Source organism: Physeter macrocephalus, chromosome 14 (genome assembly GCF_002837175.3).
Source record: "Physeter macrocephalus isolate SW-GA chromosome 14, ASM283717v5, whole genome shotgun sequence".
Lineage (NCBI taxonomy): Eukaryota > Metazoa > Chordata > Mammalia > Artiodactyla > Physeteridae > Physeter > Physeter macrocephalus.
The window spans coordinates 8,273,936-8,294,449 of record NC_041227.1 but is presented as its reverse complement, the minus strand read 5'-3'; the positions used below and the strand labels follow the sequence as shown (position 1 = coordinate 8,294,449).

General features: G+C 45.2%; 1 protein-coding gene across 5 annotated transcripts in view; it reads right to left on the bottom strand.

Annotated features, from left to right (window-relative positions):
* Window positions 1-5,297: 5,297 nt before the first annotated feature.
* Window positions 5,298-20,514, bottom strand: part of ZNF217 (zinc finger protein 217) — a 38,401-nt gene continuing 23,184 nt past the window's right edge. For all 5 annotated transcript variants that reach the window (XM_055090158.1, XM_007113337.4, XM_007113336.4 and 2 more), the window contains 5 exons: window positions 15,379-17,146; window positions 11,403-11,519; window positions 8,999-10,516; window positions 7,423-7,554; window positions 5,298-5,454 (listed from right to left, as the gene is read on the bottom strand). In XM_055090158.1, the coding sequence (XP_054946133.1) occupies window positions 7,445-7,554; window positions 8,999-10,516; window positions 11,403-11,519; window positions 15,379-16,771 (3,138 nt within the window). In that variant the 5' untranslated portion in view covers window positions 16,772-17,146 and the 3' untranslated portion in view covers window positions 5,298-5,454; window positions 7,423-7,444. The remainder of the gene's footprint in view (window positions 5,455-7,422; window positions 7,555-8,998; window positions 10,517-11,402; window positions 11,520-15,378; window positions 17,147-20,514) is intronic.

Genomic DNA, 20,514 nt, shown 5'->3' with positions numbered 1-20,514 from the left:
CACCCTCACAAACACGCACACCCAGTAAAAAAGCAATCATTCAAGTACTCCCGACCAAAGCTCTCTCAATCCGAGCTACCGTTTATTCCTCTAAAATACCAGTCCTACCCACAATCACCCTCTCGGTAAAACTCCTCTCACAGGGCTTCCCTGGTGGCGCAGTGGTTGAGAGTCCGCCTGCCGAGGCAGGGGACGCGGGTTCGCGCCCCGGTCCGGGAAGATCCCACGTGCCGCGGAGCGGCTGGGCCCGTGAGCCGTGGCCGCTGAGCCTGCGCGTCCGGAGCCTGTGCTCCGCAACGGGAGAGGCCACAGCAGTGAGAAACCCGCGTACCGCAAAAAAAAAAAAAAAAAAACTCCTCTCACTTGTTATACTGATGTATAAGCAAAAATAAACTAAGCAGTGATGAGTGTGAATTACATTTGTTGCCATGGAAATGCTTATGTCAAGGAACTCAGTAATGAATTTCAAAGGTATGAGGTTATTCTGACATAATTCTAGGCAAACACCTCTCCGTCTTTAATGAATTGCTGGGCCAGAATAAACCACATATGTTATCCATCCTTCCATCCATCCATTCTGCCAACAAATATTGAGTGCCAGGCTCTGCACAGGCCTGGGGATACACTGATAACAAATTTCTGCCCTCAGGGAGTTCACCTGCAACTGGGGGAAGACCAACCGAACAAATGCACTTTATAACGGCAGGTGGTACTGAGTGCTCGGAAGAAAAATCACCCCAGATCCAGAGACGGAGAGGGCTGGAGAGACTTGGGGGCTGGTGACGTAGGAGCACTTGAACGTGGATTATCCAAGTAAAGGAGGCACCAGGCATGAAACAGCAAAGGCATCACTGCTCAAAGAGGAAGGTGCCTAAGATGTTCCAGAAGGACAACCAAGTCCCCTGCGGTTGCCGTAATCAATGAGAGGAGGGGATGGGGGAAACCAGGGCTCAGGCCTGGTGAGCAAAGCCATGGCCAGGATTGGGTTTTATATTGTGAGTCATGTAAGATCATTGCAGGGTTTGAGCAAGGATGGGGTAAAATGACCTCTATTGTAAAAGATAGTTATGGCAGCCATGTGATTAGATGGAAGAAGAGGTTAAAGAGGGAAGAGGGGAGACTGAAAAGGTGAAGTCATCAAGGTGAAGTTCGTGTCTTGGTCTAGGGCGACGGCAATGGAGGTGATGGGAAACGTCCATGTGTCCGGATGTGTTTTGAAGGAACAGAGGGAACAAGTTTGGATGGCAAATAAGAAAGAGGAGTCCAGGGTGACTGAAAGGCTTTGTTCCATTCCACAGAGAGAGGAAGATGGGCTGTCATGGGTTGCCATCATTCCGGGCGTGTTGAGCTCAGATGCCAGCTGGGGACCCGGGTGCAGATGTGCAAGAGGCAGCTGTGAGCGACACATCTGGGCTCAGGGGTAGGGCCAGGGCGTGGACAGTCCTGAGGATGAACCAATGCTGACAGAGCCCTGAACCCTGGGTCCTGCCGGGTCCTGCCATGTCAAGAGGCATGGAAGGGAAAGATCCACCTGTTCCTAAAATCCCTGCTGGGGCTGCTGTGGGTTAAAGTGAAAATCCCTGGGGCGCTGAGGATGGCAATCAGTCCACTGATGATGATGGCTTGTGAGGCACGAAGCTCAGGGACACTTTAATCATCATTACGGTGAGATTACAGCTGCCCAAATAGAATATCCAGGAACCTTAGGTAACTTCTCACTCTTTGGAGTAAATAAGAATCACCTGGTGTTCTTGGTAGGCATTCAGGTTTCTCAACCCTGCTCCAGACCTGCCAACCAGAATCCAGGGGAGGTCGGGCTGGGAGACATGCCAGGTGATTCTGATTCTACGGCTACAGTCCATAGGAGCCATAGACGTTCGGGAGTTTGATGTGTGTGCAAAAGTGAGGATGCAATTTCACTATGACGAATAAGGGTAAAGGGCAGAAAAGAAATGTGATTTTTTTTTTCTTCTTTGGTATAACTTTTCATAAACTTACAGGTTGGAAATCTTTTGTCACATGAGTATGTCCCATTCATACTAGGAAGTAGAATCTCATTAAAAGGCTGTACAATTGGATTAACATCAGGTGCCCAAGTCCCAGACACTGGCACAGAGATGTCACCCGGGCACCACAAACAGCCAAGTTCTGAGGAAAGAAGGGCAGACTTAGGTCTAACCAAGTCTGAAAATGAACCTGAGATTTTGCACTTCTCTCTGACCCTTGGAAAGAGAGCCGAGTGTAACAGAAGAGACACCTCCCTCATAACGCCCAGCAAAGCTGTCTGGCCTTGGGATCACATGTGGCCTTCTGGGGACCTCGGGCTCCTCGTCTGTCCAAGGAGGGGGTCGAGTGCAGCCTCTGGAAGTTCAGCTCTCTCACCCTCTTGACATTACACAGCAACGGAGGGCTCTTGCCTTCTTTCTTTTTCAGCACTTGCCTGAGCCGGGCTAAGATATGGTCAGCCTATCGATGCAAAAATTTTGAACTTTAGGTATTTGAGAAACTGTACAGAAAAAAAGGGTTGAATACATGAAAGTCGTTAACAGTCACCCATTGTACGTGTCCAGAGGTGATGCAGGTGAAGTGCGATGGGATGAAGAAGCCCCCGCCTCCCCAAAATTGAGATCTACTTTAAACCTCTAGACTTTTATTTACCCGTTTATAGGACTACATATAGAGGCTGGAGACACAGGTTAGATGAAACCACAAGAAAGTGAGAACTTCTATAGGACAAATGACCCAGTTTCTTCACTAAATAAAATGTCATGGTGTGTGTGTGTGTGTGTGTGTGTGTGTGGGGGGTAGAAGGTTAAGATTAAAATCGGGTTAAGAAACCTATCAACTAAACAGAGTAAGTGGATCTTGTTTGGATCCTGACTGCAACTTACCAGTTGTCAGAAGATGTTTCTGAGACAACCAGGGAATTCTGAGACAACCAGGGAATGCAGACAGACATGGAGGTCAGTTATGAGAAATCGTTTTCCATTCAGTTAGGTGCGATGAGGAAAAGCCCTTATCTGTTAGAGATACTTAGAAGTATCTGAGGAATGAAATTAAATCATGTCTAAGATTTGCTTTAAAATACTCAGGAAAGGGGTGGGGAATCACAAAGAGACTGGCAAAGTGTCGCTGGCAAGCACATGGGGACTCATTACACTATAATCTATTATTGTGTATGTCTAAAATTACATTTACAAAAAGTTAAAACAAAATCAGAAAGCAGGGACACAATAAAGACCAAAGCCCAAGACTGCAAAACACCAAATCTATATTTACATCCACATATAATAACATAACTTTAAGCTGAAATATATCATAAATAAAACAAGAAATGTCTACGGTTTGACAACTTAAGTATCAACAATTAAAATAAATCAAACTGGAATGAAATAAATACATAAACAAAAATCCAACAGATTGTACCTCTATTATATGTACTGTTGTCTCAAAGGAAAAAAAAAACAAAACCAGTAGTATCCCAATAGTTAATACTGATGGACAAAAAAAAAAAAAAAAAAAAAAAAACATATTTTGGAGTACAAGGGCTGTGGAAAGAAAAAAAACTGGTATTTTTATGCACTCAGAAATGTGGTTAAAAAGGAGAAATCTGAAAGCCCCCCAAAATTTCAGCATAACACGAATTGACTTGTTTTCAAATAGATTTGGTGATTTTTTTTTTTAAATACAGATTTAAATTTCAGCCCTCTATTATCATGTATCCCCTTTTAAGATTTATATTTATCATCACAGCAAGCTTTCTGTAACACTCATTGAGATTAGGTAAGGATCAGGTCAATCATCTTGCAAATGTGTTAATCTTCAAAAGTAGGCTATAAAAGTGCAAAACTATGAAAACAAAAATCTAGATTATGTACATATGGCTCAGCTTGTGAACAGGAAGAAAGGTAAATAGTGTACACTTTCCTGATACAAAGCACTTCATCACGATGCCAGCAGACTGATCTCAAACCAGGTCTCCTTTTTCACCTGGGAGTTAAGACTTTTCTACCGAGTAGGTGTCATGTTGCATAATGAAAACAAACAAAAAAACAATCAGGATTCTTTGAGGACATTACCCTTGCTCTAATGGAGAAGGGCAGGGCAAGAAAAATTAACAGTGCAAATTTATTTTTGAAACAGTTTTGTTAATAAAGTATTTTGTGGTCGCTAAACCCAGGTACTGCAGAATACACTCAGCCATGGACAGCGGATTAAGAGAACAGAAGTTTAAAACATCTAGTAAGCCAGCTGGTGGCTAGCCTCTCATTAAAACCCAAATTGCATGTACACTGAGAAAAACGCTGCTGCTTCAAAACAACCAAAAATGGGAAGACAATTGAGGTCTCAAAACAGATTACCTCTCCCCTGAGTACCAGAAAACTCAGCCAGCACTCCTGCAAAATCCATGTGTCTGTAATTAACCTGAGTGTGTCCACAGTTAACCCAAATGCCAGACACACCAAGACTTCCAAATGCAAACCTAAAATTTACCCCAAAACTTTCATTTCTTTTAAAATTGTTTCCAATATATATATAATTCACATGTACAATTTAGTGTTTATATTTTTATATATGAATTTAGGCAAATGCCAGAAAAACCCAGGAATTGTCCAGCAAAAATGATTAATTTGATAGAAAACAAATTTAAGTAACTCCACATACGATTTGGTATGCTTACTGAACGTGTGGCTGGCCTACAGAGGAAACGTTTCCCTGTAGATACACGCACTTAAAAATCCCACACACCATGCCATTCCCTCAGAAAAGGACTGTGGATCTGGGTCTTTCTCAGATGACATGCTGAAATTTGCAGTAAAAGGGCACCAAATTCAGAATGGCTGATCTCCGTACATGCAGCACATATTCATAGGGGGTCAAATGCTTCTGTTAACAATTCTGTTAAGACAACAGAGTGCGGAGGATCTAACATAATACAAATCATTGAGAAATTCTTTTTTAAAAAACATACGTTTTAAATGAAAGAGGACAAGTAGCAGAAACATGCTCAAAGTGATGAGCAACATTAGAGAAAAGAATACACACAGTTTTAAACAAGCAGGTTTACAACATATATTTACAGTTTTACCTGAGGTGCAAGCGTTATATACTTTCTCCCCCATCCCACCCCCCAGCCCAAATGATTTCTTTTCAGCAGCGCTCAAGTATGCAAAAAAACTCCACTTCTTATTTGGTCAATTCTAAAAAAAATATTATTCAGGGCAAAATAGAGATGTCCGGTCTCCATTTGTGTACAACCCAACTGTTCCAACTATAGTTTTTATTGCTATTTGGTACAAAAGTTAACAGAACAACTTTACAAAACCGTAGTGTTCGTTATATGTTATATGTACAGTACAATCACAGCTTATTTCAGTAGCTTTCACCATCTGCTTTTTCAAAAGATGAACTAATTCAGTTTCATGGAGAGTACACATTTATATCCATCAAGACCTAAGGGCGGGGAGGGGGGGAAAGGTTTAAAAATGATTAGGATAAAACTAAATACAGTTTACAAAAATCTTAAAAAAGAAAAAGTATAATAAATAAATAGAGCTAAAGGGATCTAGAAATGCAATGGGTTCGATTTAAGCTTAAATTTTGTGACCAACATCTCAGGAGTCTAAATAAATAAAAGCTGCACTATTTAGGGGGTGCTAATATATACGTAACAGTGATTTAATGAAGATGATTTAACCAAGAACCAGAATTTATATCTGACACAGTTGCCAAAGGCAACTGCCACCTATAAGAAACTCTGGAAGTTTATACCCTATGAAAGGGAAATTCATGGCACAGACCAGGGGTGTTAACAAAACAAATGACCTAGAATAACCTCCTCCATGAGAAGGATGGTGCATAGAACATGTGTAACAATATTTGTTCAGCCAACATCTATCGAGTTGTATGGCTGAAATTCCCAGCGATGGGCCAGCCACTGAATGAAGGAGCCTCCTCCTCAGCTTAGCTCGGAGTGGAAGCCCGACGCACAGGTTAAGATGGGCCAAACGGGTAAGAACCACAGCTCAGACGGAACACAAACAGGGAAGCCCCAGTTCCCGGCAAACATTCTGCAGAGATGATATGTGAGCTGGTCCTGAAGTCTCAGAACGAGGTTGTGTGGCAAAGAGGGCGCGGGAAGGATGTTCCCGGGGAGAGAGAAATGCAAGCAGAGTAGCCCAGAGGCTGCAGGAAGAGGCTGGATCTGGATAAACAGGACGGTTCCCATCTGCTGTTACATGCAGTGCAAATAATCTGTGGCTTACAACCTACAAATTTTCTGTTTTCATGTTTTAAGGCAGAGTGGATTTAATCTCATTCCTGTGATGACACCAGTCTCACACCACTGGCATCACCTGAGCGGGAGAGAAGGATGTAGAGCTGCAGAGGCTGACGGGCCCCATGTGTCCCAGTGAAAACAGAAGGAGAAATTCTGCCCTGGTCCATGAGTCTATCTCTGTACCTCGATCTAGCAGGCAGTCAGTCAAGAGTCTGCTCCATGGGGATATGGTGGTGGTTTGACAGGACAAGAGTTATCTGGGAGGGAACTAAATTGGTCCATGAGCCCCAATCTTTCCATTCAATTTATTGTTAAAAGCATCCTAGTGTGACTCTCACAAAGACATCATGCCCTCTGCCCAAACTTGGAAGTAACTACACTAACACGTGTACAACTCCAAGAACACTGAGGCTTTGGGGTAGCTACCCTTAGATACATTTGCCATGTGAACCAAAAAGTCGAAATAAACCTACTTGCTCTGTCCCACTCCCCTTATCCCCAACAGATAAGGATTTATAAAGGCTTTGAACAAGCTCTTAAACTGGAGGGTTGGGGCACAGGCCTTGGACTGTGCAGACCTACGACCAAAAGTAGGCAGAGTAAGGCGCTGGGCAAGTTACATAATCCAAGTCTCAGTCTCCACATATGTAAAGTGGGCACAGGACCTCCTAACCCAGGGATGGGCAAACTTTTTCTGTAAAGGGCCAGACTGTTAATATTCTCGGCTTTGCAGGCCACGAAGTCCCTGTCACAACTACCCACCTCTGCTGCTGTGGCACCAAGCAGTCACAGACAATACGTAAAGGAATGGATGTGGCTGTGTGCCAATAAAACTTTATAGACAAAAACAGGTGGCGGGCAGTTGGCTAACCCCTGACCTGATGCTGTAAGAAGGATTAAATGAGCTGATGGCAATAAAACACTTCACTCAACGCCTGGCATGAAACAAATGCTTAGTAACTTCCAGTTGCTATTGTTGTTTTTACCATTATCATCGCCGCTGATATGCAGAGACCAGGAGGACTCTGTTTTAAGACACTTCAAAAGTCAAATTAAAAGCAATTTTACTTTTTATTATTATATTGGATAAGCTAGATGGTTTATTTTCAATTAAGTAAAATCAATACATAATATGTGCTCACCTTTCATCCCCAAAATAGGAAATCAAGTTTTTTTGTCATTTGGTCGATAATGTGCGTTCCCAATAAAATTCTCATAGTTCCTCTTCTGTAGCATGCTGCTAGATAAGTGTTGATAGGACACAGGCCTTTTTCCTGATTAAAAAAAAAGCATAAAAGGGCATTTAGAATTAAGTTCAACAGTTAGGTAAAATGTGTGTGGGTTGTTAGAAGTCAATTTTCAAAATTCCTAACTGATAATGTGACCAGAACACCTAAGATGCATACACGTTATAAAGTTACTTACAAGGTGAAATGTTTTTAAATGCCATGAGGACATTTCTTAGCACAGAATTTTAAGTCACTAAAGCTAAAATTATCTCAGAGCTAGGTGGTCATTAGTAAAAACTAAAAAGTGAACAGGAAAACAGCAGCATAAGGATTTTAAGCCTCTGTGTTGACGAACCAAAATGTGTGGAGGAGGAGGAAAACAGACTGATTTACTTGCAACACAGAGCCTTTTCTCTTCAAGTAAAGACACAGTTATGACTCAGGTCCGTTTTAAGTGCCGAGGAGGGGAAAAAGAAGGGACGCTTCTAATCAAAAGGCTGCAAATACTATCTCTTCATCAGAATTTTTATAAAAGTCACTGGAGTGTATGAAAGCAGTTGTTTTTTAATTTGCTGTCCCTACCAGATCAACTGGCATCAAGCCATCCTTGATAGAGCACTGTCACCACACAGAATCTTTAATTTGAAATAAACACAAACTGAGAGGTTCAAAATGGATTTGTCTCTTTGGGGCGGACAAACCTGCAGAGTTTATATCCGACAAAAGAAGGCATGGTGGTTTCATCACCTTTTCCAAGGGGGACAGGTCCCCACGACACTCTGATCTACTTTTTTGCGGGCACAGGTATGTGTCAGACACCTCTATGAAACTGTCATGAGTTAGCAAGGACGCTAAAGACACCAAAGTATCTATGAGCGTAATGGACAATACGGGGAAAAACTGTGCTTTTTACAATTCACTTCGATATTTAACAAAGGCTAAAGAAAGCAGTACAGTTCTGTTAAGTCTGAACATCAAGCTGTTCAAAAGATGGTTTAAGCAGCAGTTCTTAGCATTCTGGTCTGGTGGATCAAGGGTCCTCATGGGTATTTACTGAGCACCCCTGGCACCTCTCTGTGCCGGGCACCTGACAGGGCTGCATATCAAAGTTAGATAAAACGAATTTTCTGCCCTGAGTGAGTTCACAGTCTAGTAGGGGCGGTGAGACATGGACAGAAGTACCCCACCTCCGGGCTCCCACCTCCCAGGCTGGGCTGGGCCGCTGGACGCGACACACACGCGCAAAGGAGAAAACTAGACCATGATGAAGTCAGGTGAGTGGGCGTAAATGACACCTGACATCAGACTCCTGGGTCCTCAAGCGCTTTTCATCATCCTCCCAACCAGGGAGAAAATTAAATTGAAAGAGCGAAATGTAACACTGGGGAATAAGCTTTCGTCCTGCAGGGCTGAGCTTGGGGGCCCCGAACCACTGCCCGGTCTCGGAACGTCTCGCCCTCCCGGAAGCCCCCGCCTCCAGGACGCCCACCTTCCAGCGCCGACCCGGCCGCGGGGCCCGCGGGGCCGCAGGGGAACAGGGTTCCGGCAGCAACGAAGGTCTTCTGCGCGGGGAGCACGGCCGCGTCCGCCTCGCCGGTGGCCAGGAAGCGGGGCCGCGCAGGCAGCGCGGTGGGCGGCGGGCACGCGCACTCGGGGGGCAGCAGCGAAGTGAGGCCGCGCACCACGTGGAACTTGGGGAGGTCAAAGGGCCGCCGGTAGTGGGGGCCGGGTTGGTCCCCGTCGAGGGCCGGCGCCCCGACCCTCGGCGGCCGCTTGGGGAGCGGCTCGTCCGGCTCGGCGCCGGCGCCACGGCCACAGAAGTAGTCCCGGGCCGGCGGCGCCCAGAGACCGTCATTCCTGGGGGTGTGGTCGCTGCAGCCATTGAGGGCGGCGCCCGGGGCGGGCTGGGCAGGAGGCTGAGGCTTGGGCTTGGGCTCCAGCCGCTTGGCTTTATCCGCGGCCGGGGCCGGGGTCGCACTGGCTTTGGCGAACATCTCGGAAGGCGGCTGCCGGACGGCGGCCCCCGGCCCCCCGAGGCTCTGCGGCGGCCGGTGGGACTTCAGGTTGCTGGGGGCTAAAGTGCTGGAGTCGATCCCTGAAGTCAGAGGGGCTTTGCCGGGCCCCGGGGGGGTGGGCTTCGCTTTCTCGGACGGCAGGGGTCTGGGCTGCGCTGGGAAGGCGGGCCTGGGCTTGGGCTTGTAGGGATTCGACAGGGGAGGCACATCTTTCCCCAGTAAAGCTGGGGGGCATCCGGTCCGTCGACTTCGAAGCAGAGACTTGTTCCGACAGTTTCTGTGGCTGTCAGGGTTGTACTTATGCTCCAGTCTCTGGTGCATCGTTAGAACCTCTGGATAAAATGTCTTGAAGGTGCAGAACGGGCAGGTGGTACTCGTGGTCGCACTTTTAGCCAAAGAAGCTGCCGGGCAGCAGTGGGAAGCCCCGAGGGATAAGTTTAAGGGTTTTTCCTGACAGTCGGCATCGACCTCCACTTTCCTCTCTCTGTGGCCGACCTGGACGTGATGGGCCGCCCGGCCGTCTGGGTGAGGGGCCGCGTCCACTTCTGTTCCGCAGGTGAGGTGGTGTGCCTGAGGTTCAACTGCTGATCTCTTTTTTAGCACGTCCAGATAAGCAGGGGCAGGATTTTTGCTCAGTGTATCGGCACTGTCATCAGCTGCGTTTTTACTGAGATCCTGAGTATCTTTGTGTACTGCTAAGAGGACAGCACTGCCCAGAATGTTCTGAAAGGCAGGGGCCATCCCCTTCAGTTGCTTTGCAGGTGGGCTGCCTTTAACATCTTTGGCACCATCAAAACATCTTTTCAGATTTTTGGTTTGCGCACTGTCAGCGGTGAGAAGTGCATCTTCCGTCTCCTGGTTTTTCCCCTCGTTCCTGACTTCAGCAGCAGCGTCGGTCTGCTTGTCCTTGTGATGTCTCTCCAGGTGATACCGCAGAGAGGTCTTCTGGGCTGCAGCATAGTCACAAAATTCACATTTGTATGGTTTTTCACCTAAAACAAGAAATGTCACTCTATTACAGAAGTTTATGAAAGGCATCGAAACAAATAAGACAGAGAAAACGGGGTCCTTTCCTTCTCCCTTCTTGTCTGTTAATCTTCATATCCAGGATCCGTCATGAGTTGTTTGCTTCATCACCCTTTCTACCCCAAATATTTGAAAACGTGAACACGTCTTTAATTTAAAAAATTAAAAAGCACACTTTAAAATTATCTCATTTAATCTTCATAACAGCCCTACGGCAGTGAATATTATCCCACTTCTACAGCTAAGAAAATGGGAGCGCAGAAGAGTTAAGTAATTTGCCTGAGGTTGTACGCCGGTGAGCAGAAGAGGTGCAAATTCAAGTCCACACCGCCTCCTAAACCATCATGTTACAGCTGCTTCTACAACCTGAAGAAAAGATTATTGGGAATTCCCTGGAGGTCCAGTGGTCAGGACTCCGCGCTTTCACCGCCGAGGGCGCATGTTCAATCCCTGGTCGGGGAACTAAGATCCCACAAGCCGTGTGGCATGGCCCCCAAATAATTAATTAATTAAAATAAACTTAAAAATAAATAAATGATTGTTAAATATATTCATTGCATTCTAAATCATAAAAATTAATGCAAAAGAGCCGTGGCATTAAAAAATGTTAATAAAATGAGAGTTAGGATAAAGGAGAAATTAACTTCACAACAAGACCAGTTCAAGTTACAATGACACTAAAGGAATCAAAATGACAGCTACAATCAACAGACTACACATATATTCTTAAGCTAGTCCAAGGATCTAGCAGAATATCTGAACAACACAACAACAACAAAAATCAAGACACAGAACTACATCATAATCCTCTGAACTAATACATGCTGTAAACAAATCTAAGAAGTTCCTTACCTGTATGTGTTCTGAGATGAATATTGAGGTAATAATTTGAACGGAAAAACTTTCCACAATAACTACATTCTCTTGAGGATGTAAGATGCTTTATTTTTCCTCCATCATCATTTTTATCTTAAAACAGAAACAAAAATAATTCATGTAAGAAGATGGCTCAAGTATGTGAACAGGGCGAGCTGACTTAAAGATTCTTGATAGAAACATTTTTGGAAAGTATAAAATATTTTTTATATTAGGTATTGGCTAAAAACATGCCAAATGTTGCTTTGAGGTTACCTGCAGTATTAAAGCACGTGTGCATCAGTTTTTTTCCTGAGCACAGCAGAGTTCACTGTTAAAGATTCAGTTCTTCCTCTACCTCGATCACAGGACCATTTACCCATTTAGTAGACTGAAACCAACGGGCAGCTGTCCACTCTCCCAACAAGTCTGAGACACGCAGAACCTGGCAAACTCAAGCTGGACCTGCACACAGCCTGGAATAACCAGCTTCTTCAGGATAAGTAATTTAGAAAACCGAGCCAATACAAATCACCGACTTTCCCAACCACCAGAGGAAAAGCTTTTTATCTTAAGCTTAAGCAAGTTACCACTAGAGGGCAGTGAGCACAACTTAATCTTTACAGAAAATAAAAAAGCTTGGCCCTGGGCAAACACCTAGGAAAGTTTGTCAAAATTTAGCAACGTTTTTGGAAAGCAGGTTGTATTATCCACAAGCACTCACACGGGCAAAATGTACCTGACAACTCAAAATCTGTCCCCAAATGACACGGGGTTGAACTTTAAACTTCACTCTCTGCGGCCTGATCAGGACAGGGGAGTAAATGAAGGTCCTGGGGGAGCCACTAATGAGAGGAGAACACAGCAGCCCTCCCAGACAGTCGTGCTGCAGTTAAAGTACCGGCTCGCCATATATGGGCGAAAGTTCTAGATGAACCAACCTCCTCTTATATTATTAAACTATGTCATATTACATACATCACAATATGACTACAACAGAAGTCGGGTCATCTCTTTAAATTTAGCGTAACTTGTCCTTTTGCCTTGAAAAACTGTAATTCCCTACTAAATGGCCTCTTCCTGGCTCTTTCCACATTCCACAGTCTAGATTATAGATGTCACTGATTTTAAAAAGCAACTTATAAGTAAACCACGGTGAGCCTCCAGGTACAATAAAGACAGGACTATATAGGGAATTCCCCGGCGGTCCGGCGGTTAGGACTCCACATTTTCACTGCCAAGGGCCCAGGTTCAACCCCTAGTCGGGAAACGAGGCACAGCCAAAAAAAAAAAAAGACAGGACTATAAAATCTCTGTCACCCCTAAACTTCCCTGAAGACAATGTAGCCACCTCTAAACCTCCGGACACTCTAAGACAGCAGAGACAACCCTTGATCTAAAAAGGTGTCATGAAGACTTTTTAAAATAATTTACATGAACAACTATTATTAAAGCTATTTATAGCTTAAAGTTGAAAACAATAAAGATAAATTATTTACTCTGCTTTTTGATCTTGAAAGTAAATCTAAAGAAAGCCAGGCTGATAGTAAATAACAATAAAATAAATCTAGACTGGAAGACCACATCGTAATATTAATTCATGAAAGTCCATTCCCTAACGTAGAATGCCCAGCTCTCTTTCGGACAATCACACCCAACTCTGTAGCTGGGCTTGCACCTCACTGCAATTTCCTACTTCCAGCTATGTGTCAGGATTTACGGTATGTTGCATCATATCCAAAACGTTATGAAACGCCTTTATTCTAACACAAAGGGCATGAAACATCCACATCTATCTGGTTCCTGCCCCTTCAGCACCACCTGTGATTTTGCTGTGCTGCCCTTTAAAGGACTTTTTATAAGTAGGCAGTTGAAATCATCCTTGGGAGGTGGAAGACAAGGGTCAATGAACCAATTTTGTAAACAGGGAAATCAGGGCAAAGAAAGGTTAAGCAACACGAAATGGGTCACAGAACAAGGCAGTGGTAGAACCAGACTCCACGCGAGTCTTGGCGCTCGCAACTCTCATGGGCTATTCCCTCTGCCCGCCGACCGGGCGCAAGTTTTCCACCCAGTTCTGCCCACACCGCCTACTGGCAGAACGTGACCGGCTAGCTCACTTCTTTCAGGGCACCGGGGCATCCATCTCACAGGCCTAATTACCTCCCCATTACTGCAGGCCCACGAACAGCACTGCCACTAAGAGGAATCACTTAGAAAACTGGAGGGCTGGTTTAAAGTCACGTTTATGATGTCATTAAGACACCATAATGCGTTTTCTGGATTTCTGAAAAATGAAGATTGTAAGCATGCTAAGTGCTAGGTTTCCTGTCTCCCAGGAAACTCTAAACATGCTAAATATTTGATATGAAAACTGCTGCTCTCACACCCATCCTGTGATCAGAAAAAGAACTGGGCACTGGCTTCAGAGAAGATGTATCATCTGGTCACATTCACCCTGGATCTCACACACGGGGCTCTGAGAGACATCAACACACAGTCAAGTGACAATGCAAGTGGCCAGCATATGTTTAAACCCAAGACCAGTCTGTAAATGATACTGTTTCTCTAAGACTAATTCATGTTCTCATCGTTCCCGTGTTGATTATGCAGGGGTTTATTCAGTGCTCTCCAGCAACAGAATCCTCTATTCAAACAAAATATTATTAAATGGATAGAGAAGCTCACGTGGTTTACGTGAGGACGGGCACGGCCTGAACCACAGGTGGAATCCTCTGCCCATGATGCCCACGGGGACGAGAGATAGGCCAGCACGCCCTCAGCGATGGCTTCCGCTTCCCATAAATGCCATCAGTACATTAAAATTTTGACTGAGCAAGTGAGATCTTTAAATCATCTTTGGCGTGTTCACATTCTCTTTACTTTACAAATTGTTTCAGTGAATGAGCTGACTGTGAATGAATACCTGCCCCCAGACACAAAGGACAGGGGACCAGGCAGCACCGAATGGCCTAATACTCTTTCTCTGGTTGACACCATTCCCAGTACTGATCTGTGCCCACAGATATCCGTTTGGAATAAGCGTGTGAAAGCTGGCCCTTGATAGAAAGGGAAGTGCACTGCCTATAAGGATAACTTGTTTTTATAGATTAAGATCAGAAATGCTGGGAAACTGTAAGGGAAGGCCAGCATCTCTCAACCCTGACACTACTGGCACGGGGGGCCTGCCCTGCGCCTGGGAGGATGCGTAGCGCATCCCAGGCCTCCACTCACCGGGTGCCAGCAGCACACACACCAACGTGGTGGTGACGACCAAAACTGTCTCCAGACAGTGCCAGATGTCCACTGGGGGCAAAATCGCCCCAGCGAAGCAGTGCCAATGCACGAGGTAAAATCATGTGTGTCCCGGGACTTCCCTGGTGGCGCAGTGGCTAAGAATCCGCCTGCCAGCGCAGGGGCCACGGGTTCGAGCCCCGGTCTGGGAAGATCCCACGTGCCGCGGAGCAACTAAGCCCGTGCGCCACGACTACTGAGCCTGTGCTCTAGAGCCCGCGAGCCGCAACTACTGAGCCCGCGCCTAGAGCCCCTGCTCCGCAACAAGAGAAGCCACCGGGATGAGAAGCCCGCGCACCGCAACCAAGAGTAGCCTCTGCTCGCCCAACTAGAGAAAGCCCGTGCGCAGCAACGAAGGCCCAACGCAGCCAAAAATAAATTAATTAATCAAAAAGTAAAGATTGGTTTAAAAAAAATAAAATAAAATAATGTGTGTCTCTTGTTAGCAAAGTATGAAATCACATCACTTTTAGAACAGGCAGAAACCTCGATAAGCCTTTTAACTCCGCCCTGTTGTTACAGAAGTGAGAAAGGGAAGGCCCCGAGAAGCTAAGGGACTTACAACAGGGGGATGACACCAGAAACAGCCGGGACTCAAACCCACCTCCCCACCCTGATAACCGGCCAGTGTCCTCTGGCATCGAGCAGAGGAGGAACAGTGCACCACCCAGCAGCTTACCCAGGTGGAGCCCTTCTGGAAGCCCATCCTCGGACCCGTCTTCAGAGCCACCTTCTCGATCGATGGCTCCGTTCTCCTCCAGGGTGGGGGGCAGGTCCGGAGAACAGGTCCTCGGCTGCCTGCCGTCCACTGACATGGGCGGCGACTCGGCATCGGCCCTGCGGTCCTTCTTGTGCACCCGGGAGTGCAGGACCAGCTGGTGGTAGGTTCTGAAGGCTTTGCCACACTCGGAGCAATGCGTCGGCTTCTCTTTGTTACTGGCTAACTTGGGGTCTGCGTCCACGGAAGGCACTTCACCGGCAGGGTGTCTGGGCTTCTCCTTATCTTGTGAGAGACCTGGACAACCGCTTTTACTTGTCTTGGACTTTCCGGAACCTTCGGGATGGCTTTTATTCGCATTCCAAATTTCCCCCAGCTCTTCTTTGTCTGAACAGGACTCATCGTTGTCAGTGCTCCCCTCCTGGCCCGGCTGCTCCTTCACCTCTCGGCACACGGCGACCTTCCCTTTGGTGGCCAGCTGCCAGGCTTGGTAGGTGGTGAACGGGTCCAGCTGAGGTATCCATTTGGCCGGCTTCTTTGCGATCTCCGGGTGAGACCTGGGTCTTAGGTTTAAGAACTGCAGCAACTCTTCCCCCGGAGATGGCATTCCCTCCTGCTGCGTGTCTGTCTGTGAGCTGCGGGTACCGGAAGCAGTGTCTTTGGTGTGCATCTTCCTGTGATCAATGAGACTTTCTTTATTTGGAAACAGAAAGCCACAAACCATGCAGATCTTGTAAGGAGATGAGACGCTCTCAGCCGCGTGCTCCTGCACCACCTCGTTGATGGTCGCCGGGCTCTCCAGGCCTGGCTGCGGTCTGCTCTTGGCCCCCGATTTGCCAGTGTGCGTTCGCATGTGATTCTTCAGAAACCAGGGCTCCTTGAATCTTCTGCCACACACATTACACCCGTAAGTGAAAGAGTCCTTGTGTTTCTTCATGTGGATCTCAACGTCGAAGGCGACTCGAAACGTCTGCCCACACACTTCACAGCTAAGTTCTTCGTTTTCCTTGCAATTCTTATCCTTTGGCGGTTCTGTTCTCACCTGAACTTTATCAAGAGGACTCAGATACTCTGCTTCAACACGCAGAACGGCGGGCTCACAGAGGATTGGCCGATGTTGCATTAAGACATGTTTATTGAGGTCTTCCGAACGTGTGAAGGTCTGACTGCAAAACATGCAGTCCAAGGGCATATACCCTTCTATTTGGATTATGTTCTTCTCCTGCGTGGCTCTGAAAGGAACAGCGGCGGTCCCTTTTATTGTCATGGCATCATCGATCTCCATTTGGGTGCCAAGAGAATTGCCAATAACTTCTGGTCCATCCATATACATCAAGAGGGATTGAGTTGGCATGTTTCCTGTCTCTTGAGGATTGTATATAAAATTAGAATCTGGGTGAGGAATCTCTGGAGTTGGAATAAGGCCACTTGTAAAGACTTGTCACTCACACGCCCAGCAGCCCGAGGCTTCAAAACTAGAGCAAGTATGTTATGAAAATTCAAAAGAAAGTGTATATTCCTCTGACTTCTTATCTTCAGAAGTCTCAGGAAGCTCAGTGATAAAAACAATCACTGGATCTTTCCGCAAACCAGGCAGACAGACTCCCCAGTGCTTGGATTCAGAGATGAGTCAGCACAAAGCATTAGTTCTCTTTGTCTTCATCAAGTGAGTGATTCAGTTGAGCAAGAAGTCAATTCCAGCAACCTGGAGACAAGGGATTTCCAAAACCTAGAGGAAAAAAAAAATAGAAACGGCTAGCTGCAGTCAGAGAAAAGACAAGGCTGGCCGATGACTCACAGTGGCCCTTCCCACGAAGCACAGAATGTACCTAATTCAGCTGCTTCACTTTTAACCAATACAGCGCATCCTGTTAAACGTGCTCGTTAATTAAATCATTAGCATTTTATCCAATCGGTACCCTTATCAAACTGCCAGAAATTCATGCAGTTAAACTGAAAACCTGGTGCTTTAATGATTTAAATCTAAAATGTAACGTTTCAGGACAGAAATTGTCTATTTCAGCTGAGTATGTTTTAACTGCCACTAAAAGGCACATGTGTATCCTTACAAACAACCTATATAAGTATAGAGACTATATCAGAACTGTAAAAAATAACAATAAAAGCACTTAAGGTAAAACTTCAAAAGCCAGAGTTTCAAACTATCTTACAGACAAAACATACAAGAAACACCAATGCCTAAAAGCACACTCAAAGGTTACCCATACATAAGTCAACAACATAAGCACAAGAAAATGGGAACCTTTCCTAAAATCCCCATTCAAGAAACACCCCTCAGAACCGTTGCTCCTCCTGGCCAAGCAGAGCCTTGATGCTGATGTATTTGGTTCACTGGATATTCTGGCCCTCATTCCACTGCCGAAATCCCAGTTTGCTTTTAGCAGCGTCAGGCAGGGTAGGGCTTCCCTGTCCAAACAACAAATAAGGAAATACATACGCAAAGCTTCTCTGTGAATGTACACATTTAAACTAAAATCCTCAACATAGCTGTTCAACATGGCTTAGTGTTTCATCAGAAAACAGACCCTCTCATTTCTAATCCACCTTTCACATATGCACTGGCCAGGTAAAAAAATGCATGAGCTGATTTAACTCTACAGGGTCCGATTTAGAAGCTAATTTTCACTCTTGGAGAAGAATTAACCTCTAAATTAACCCTCCACCTTTACAGCAAGCACAGGAATTGTTTTTAAATAGTCCCAACTCCTTTAACTGAAGTCAGTTAATTCTACCCAAGGAAACAAAAAGACATGCAAACTATTCCCACCACAGTCAACGTTATATTAAAAAAAACACACAACTTTCCTTCTCTCCACTTCCTCAAAGAGCAAGGGCCTGTAGGCTCAGAAGAGGAGGAAACATTTCTTCCACTTCTTTACACTCAGAGAAAGAAAATTCTCACACTCCCTGTTATCTTGAGTTTTGAGTAAACCAGATCTTTAACATTAAGCTTTTCTAAATAAGACTGCAGATCAAAGTTCAGGATACAGAAAGAATGGACTAAAGTGTTTTATCTTAATTTCTTAGTCTTTTTGGCAATCACAGTGGAGGATAAACACACGGGCTGGCTACCGGCTGCTGGGTAGGACAGAACAGAACACTCCAGAGACCTGAGTTCCAGTCCTGGACAAGTCACAACCTTAAAGCTGGCACCACCACGTACCTCACCTTTCTCTGTCTACTTAAGGAGGGTGGTTAAATTACAGGACCACTTGCCGGGTTCCAAAACTCTGTGGTCCTGGGGTGAGATCTACATTTATGGATAGACATACTCAAAAGAGTGTTTAATGATTATGCTAATCAAGATGTTATATTTGGATCTGTGATTGATAATTTGGGTTTCTGTGTAGTCATTTACTCATTCAACAAATATTTACTGAGTGCTAGTGTCCCAGGTAATATTTTAACTGAAGAAAGTAACAGCACACACTCCAGAAAAGCAGTTCTCAAACCCGACGACACTGTTTTCACCGGCCAACAGCTGAATGAGAAATAGAAAAACTGCTCAATGAGCTCTACACAAAGCTATGTGAATTAATTCCAATTTGAATAAAGATCGTCCTTTATTTGAGGTCCTTTCTACTTTTTGGTGCCAAAATACCCTTTTCATAAAACGAAAGAGTGGCAATAGCAGGCTTTTTTTTTTTTTTTAATGTCCTAATTTGGCAAAATCAAAGTCCCCCAGGTCAGACCTCAACATAATTTTTTTTTTAAAGAAATTTGACTATTCTGTGACATTTTTAAGTTTGGGGGAACTCCACTTTTCTATAAATAATCTTTCCCCAAAAGACACCAATCCTAAACTCACTATCGGGATTAAACATGATGTGGGTACATCCCTATTATTTCCCACATGGGGTAACAGCATATACTGGAAATTCCTGTCTTCGAAAGACAGTTTAGTTTCAACTCCATCTCCGAAATGTTAAATATCTGGGTTAAGTCATCATCAGCTGCCAACACAAGACCTAAAGGACTGGTAAAGGAGGGTACTGGGAAAAACCTGAGGAGAAAGAAGAGCTTCAGTTTTGCCCAAGAGGGTGAATAGGAGGGAGGGAAGGATGTCCCAGGCCAGGGAATCTTCGGGTGCAGTCAGTTGGGGAAGAAGACCCTCCCAGGCAAAACCCAAGGACTTCTTCCTCCAGGGAAGCTTCTGGGACAGATTCTGATGGTCATTAACTGTGCCCAGCTGTCCCCAGCACTAGGGTCACAAGCAATCCTTACTATTCCCCCAAAAGATACGAAAACTACGGGCCATTCCTTTAAAGTAAGATCCCAGGGGCAGAGACCCTGTCGGCCTGGCTCACTGCTGCCCCCCAGTGCCTAGAAAGGGTCCCTGGCACAGGGTGAGGCTCTCAAGAAACACCACATAATCAGTACAGGTAGAGAATGAGTACGTGTATTTTTGGCCACAGTCACCAACCGTAACTGACTTGATATTAAAATTAACTTGAATGTTCATCAAGACTTCTACACGGCTATCTGTGGCTGCCATCTAATTGCCATTTTCTGCAATGTTAAGAGTATAATAAAAAATGAATCATATATAATCATACCATAAAGTTAACTAGTAGAAGCCAAACTGCATCACTTGGCTTTATAACCACTCTCCTTAATGACCTACCAAACCCAAAATGCAGGGCCTGCTAGGGACATCTCTGAGCAAATACCCTCAACTCGACTTAGAAAACTAAATGCAGACAAAACACTTCCTTAAACTATAAATCAAAAACTACACTCAAAATCAGTCTGCTCAACAAAAATCAAAAATCTTTATAGAGTGCCTGTAATAATAAAGACTTTAATAATAACAGAACTTAAGGAAACCAGACATCGTAACCTAATTACTGGTAACAGCAACAGATCACCATTCCAACTGAGGGAAGTGTGCACACAGGCTCCCCGGCACCTTTGGCGTTTCCATGTATGGAGCACACGGACAGGACACCAACAGTACGCCAGCGGCACTGCTGACAAAGTGCGCTGTCTGTCTCGACAAAGAACTGGAGATGGAGGGGTAGGGAAGATGCCATAAACCGACACCCACAGTCTAACTGCTTTCAGTTTGCAGAAAAG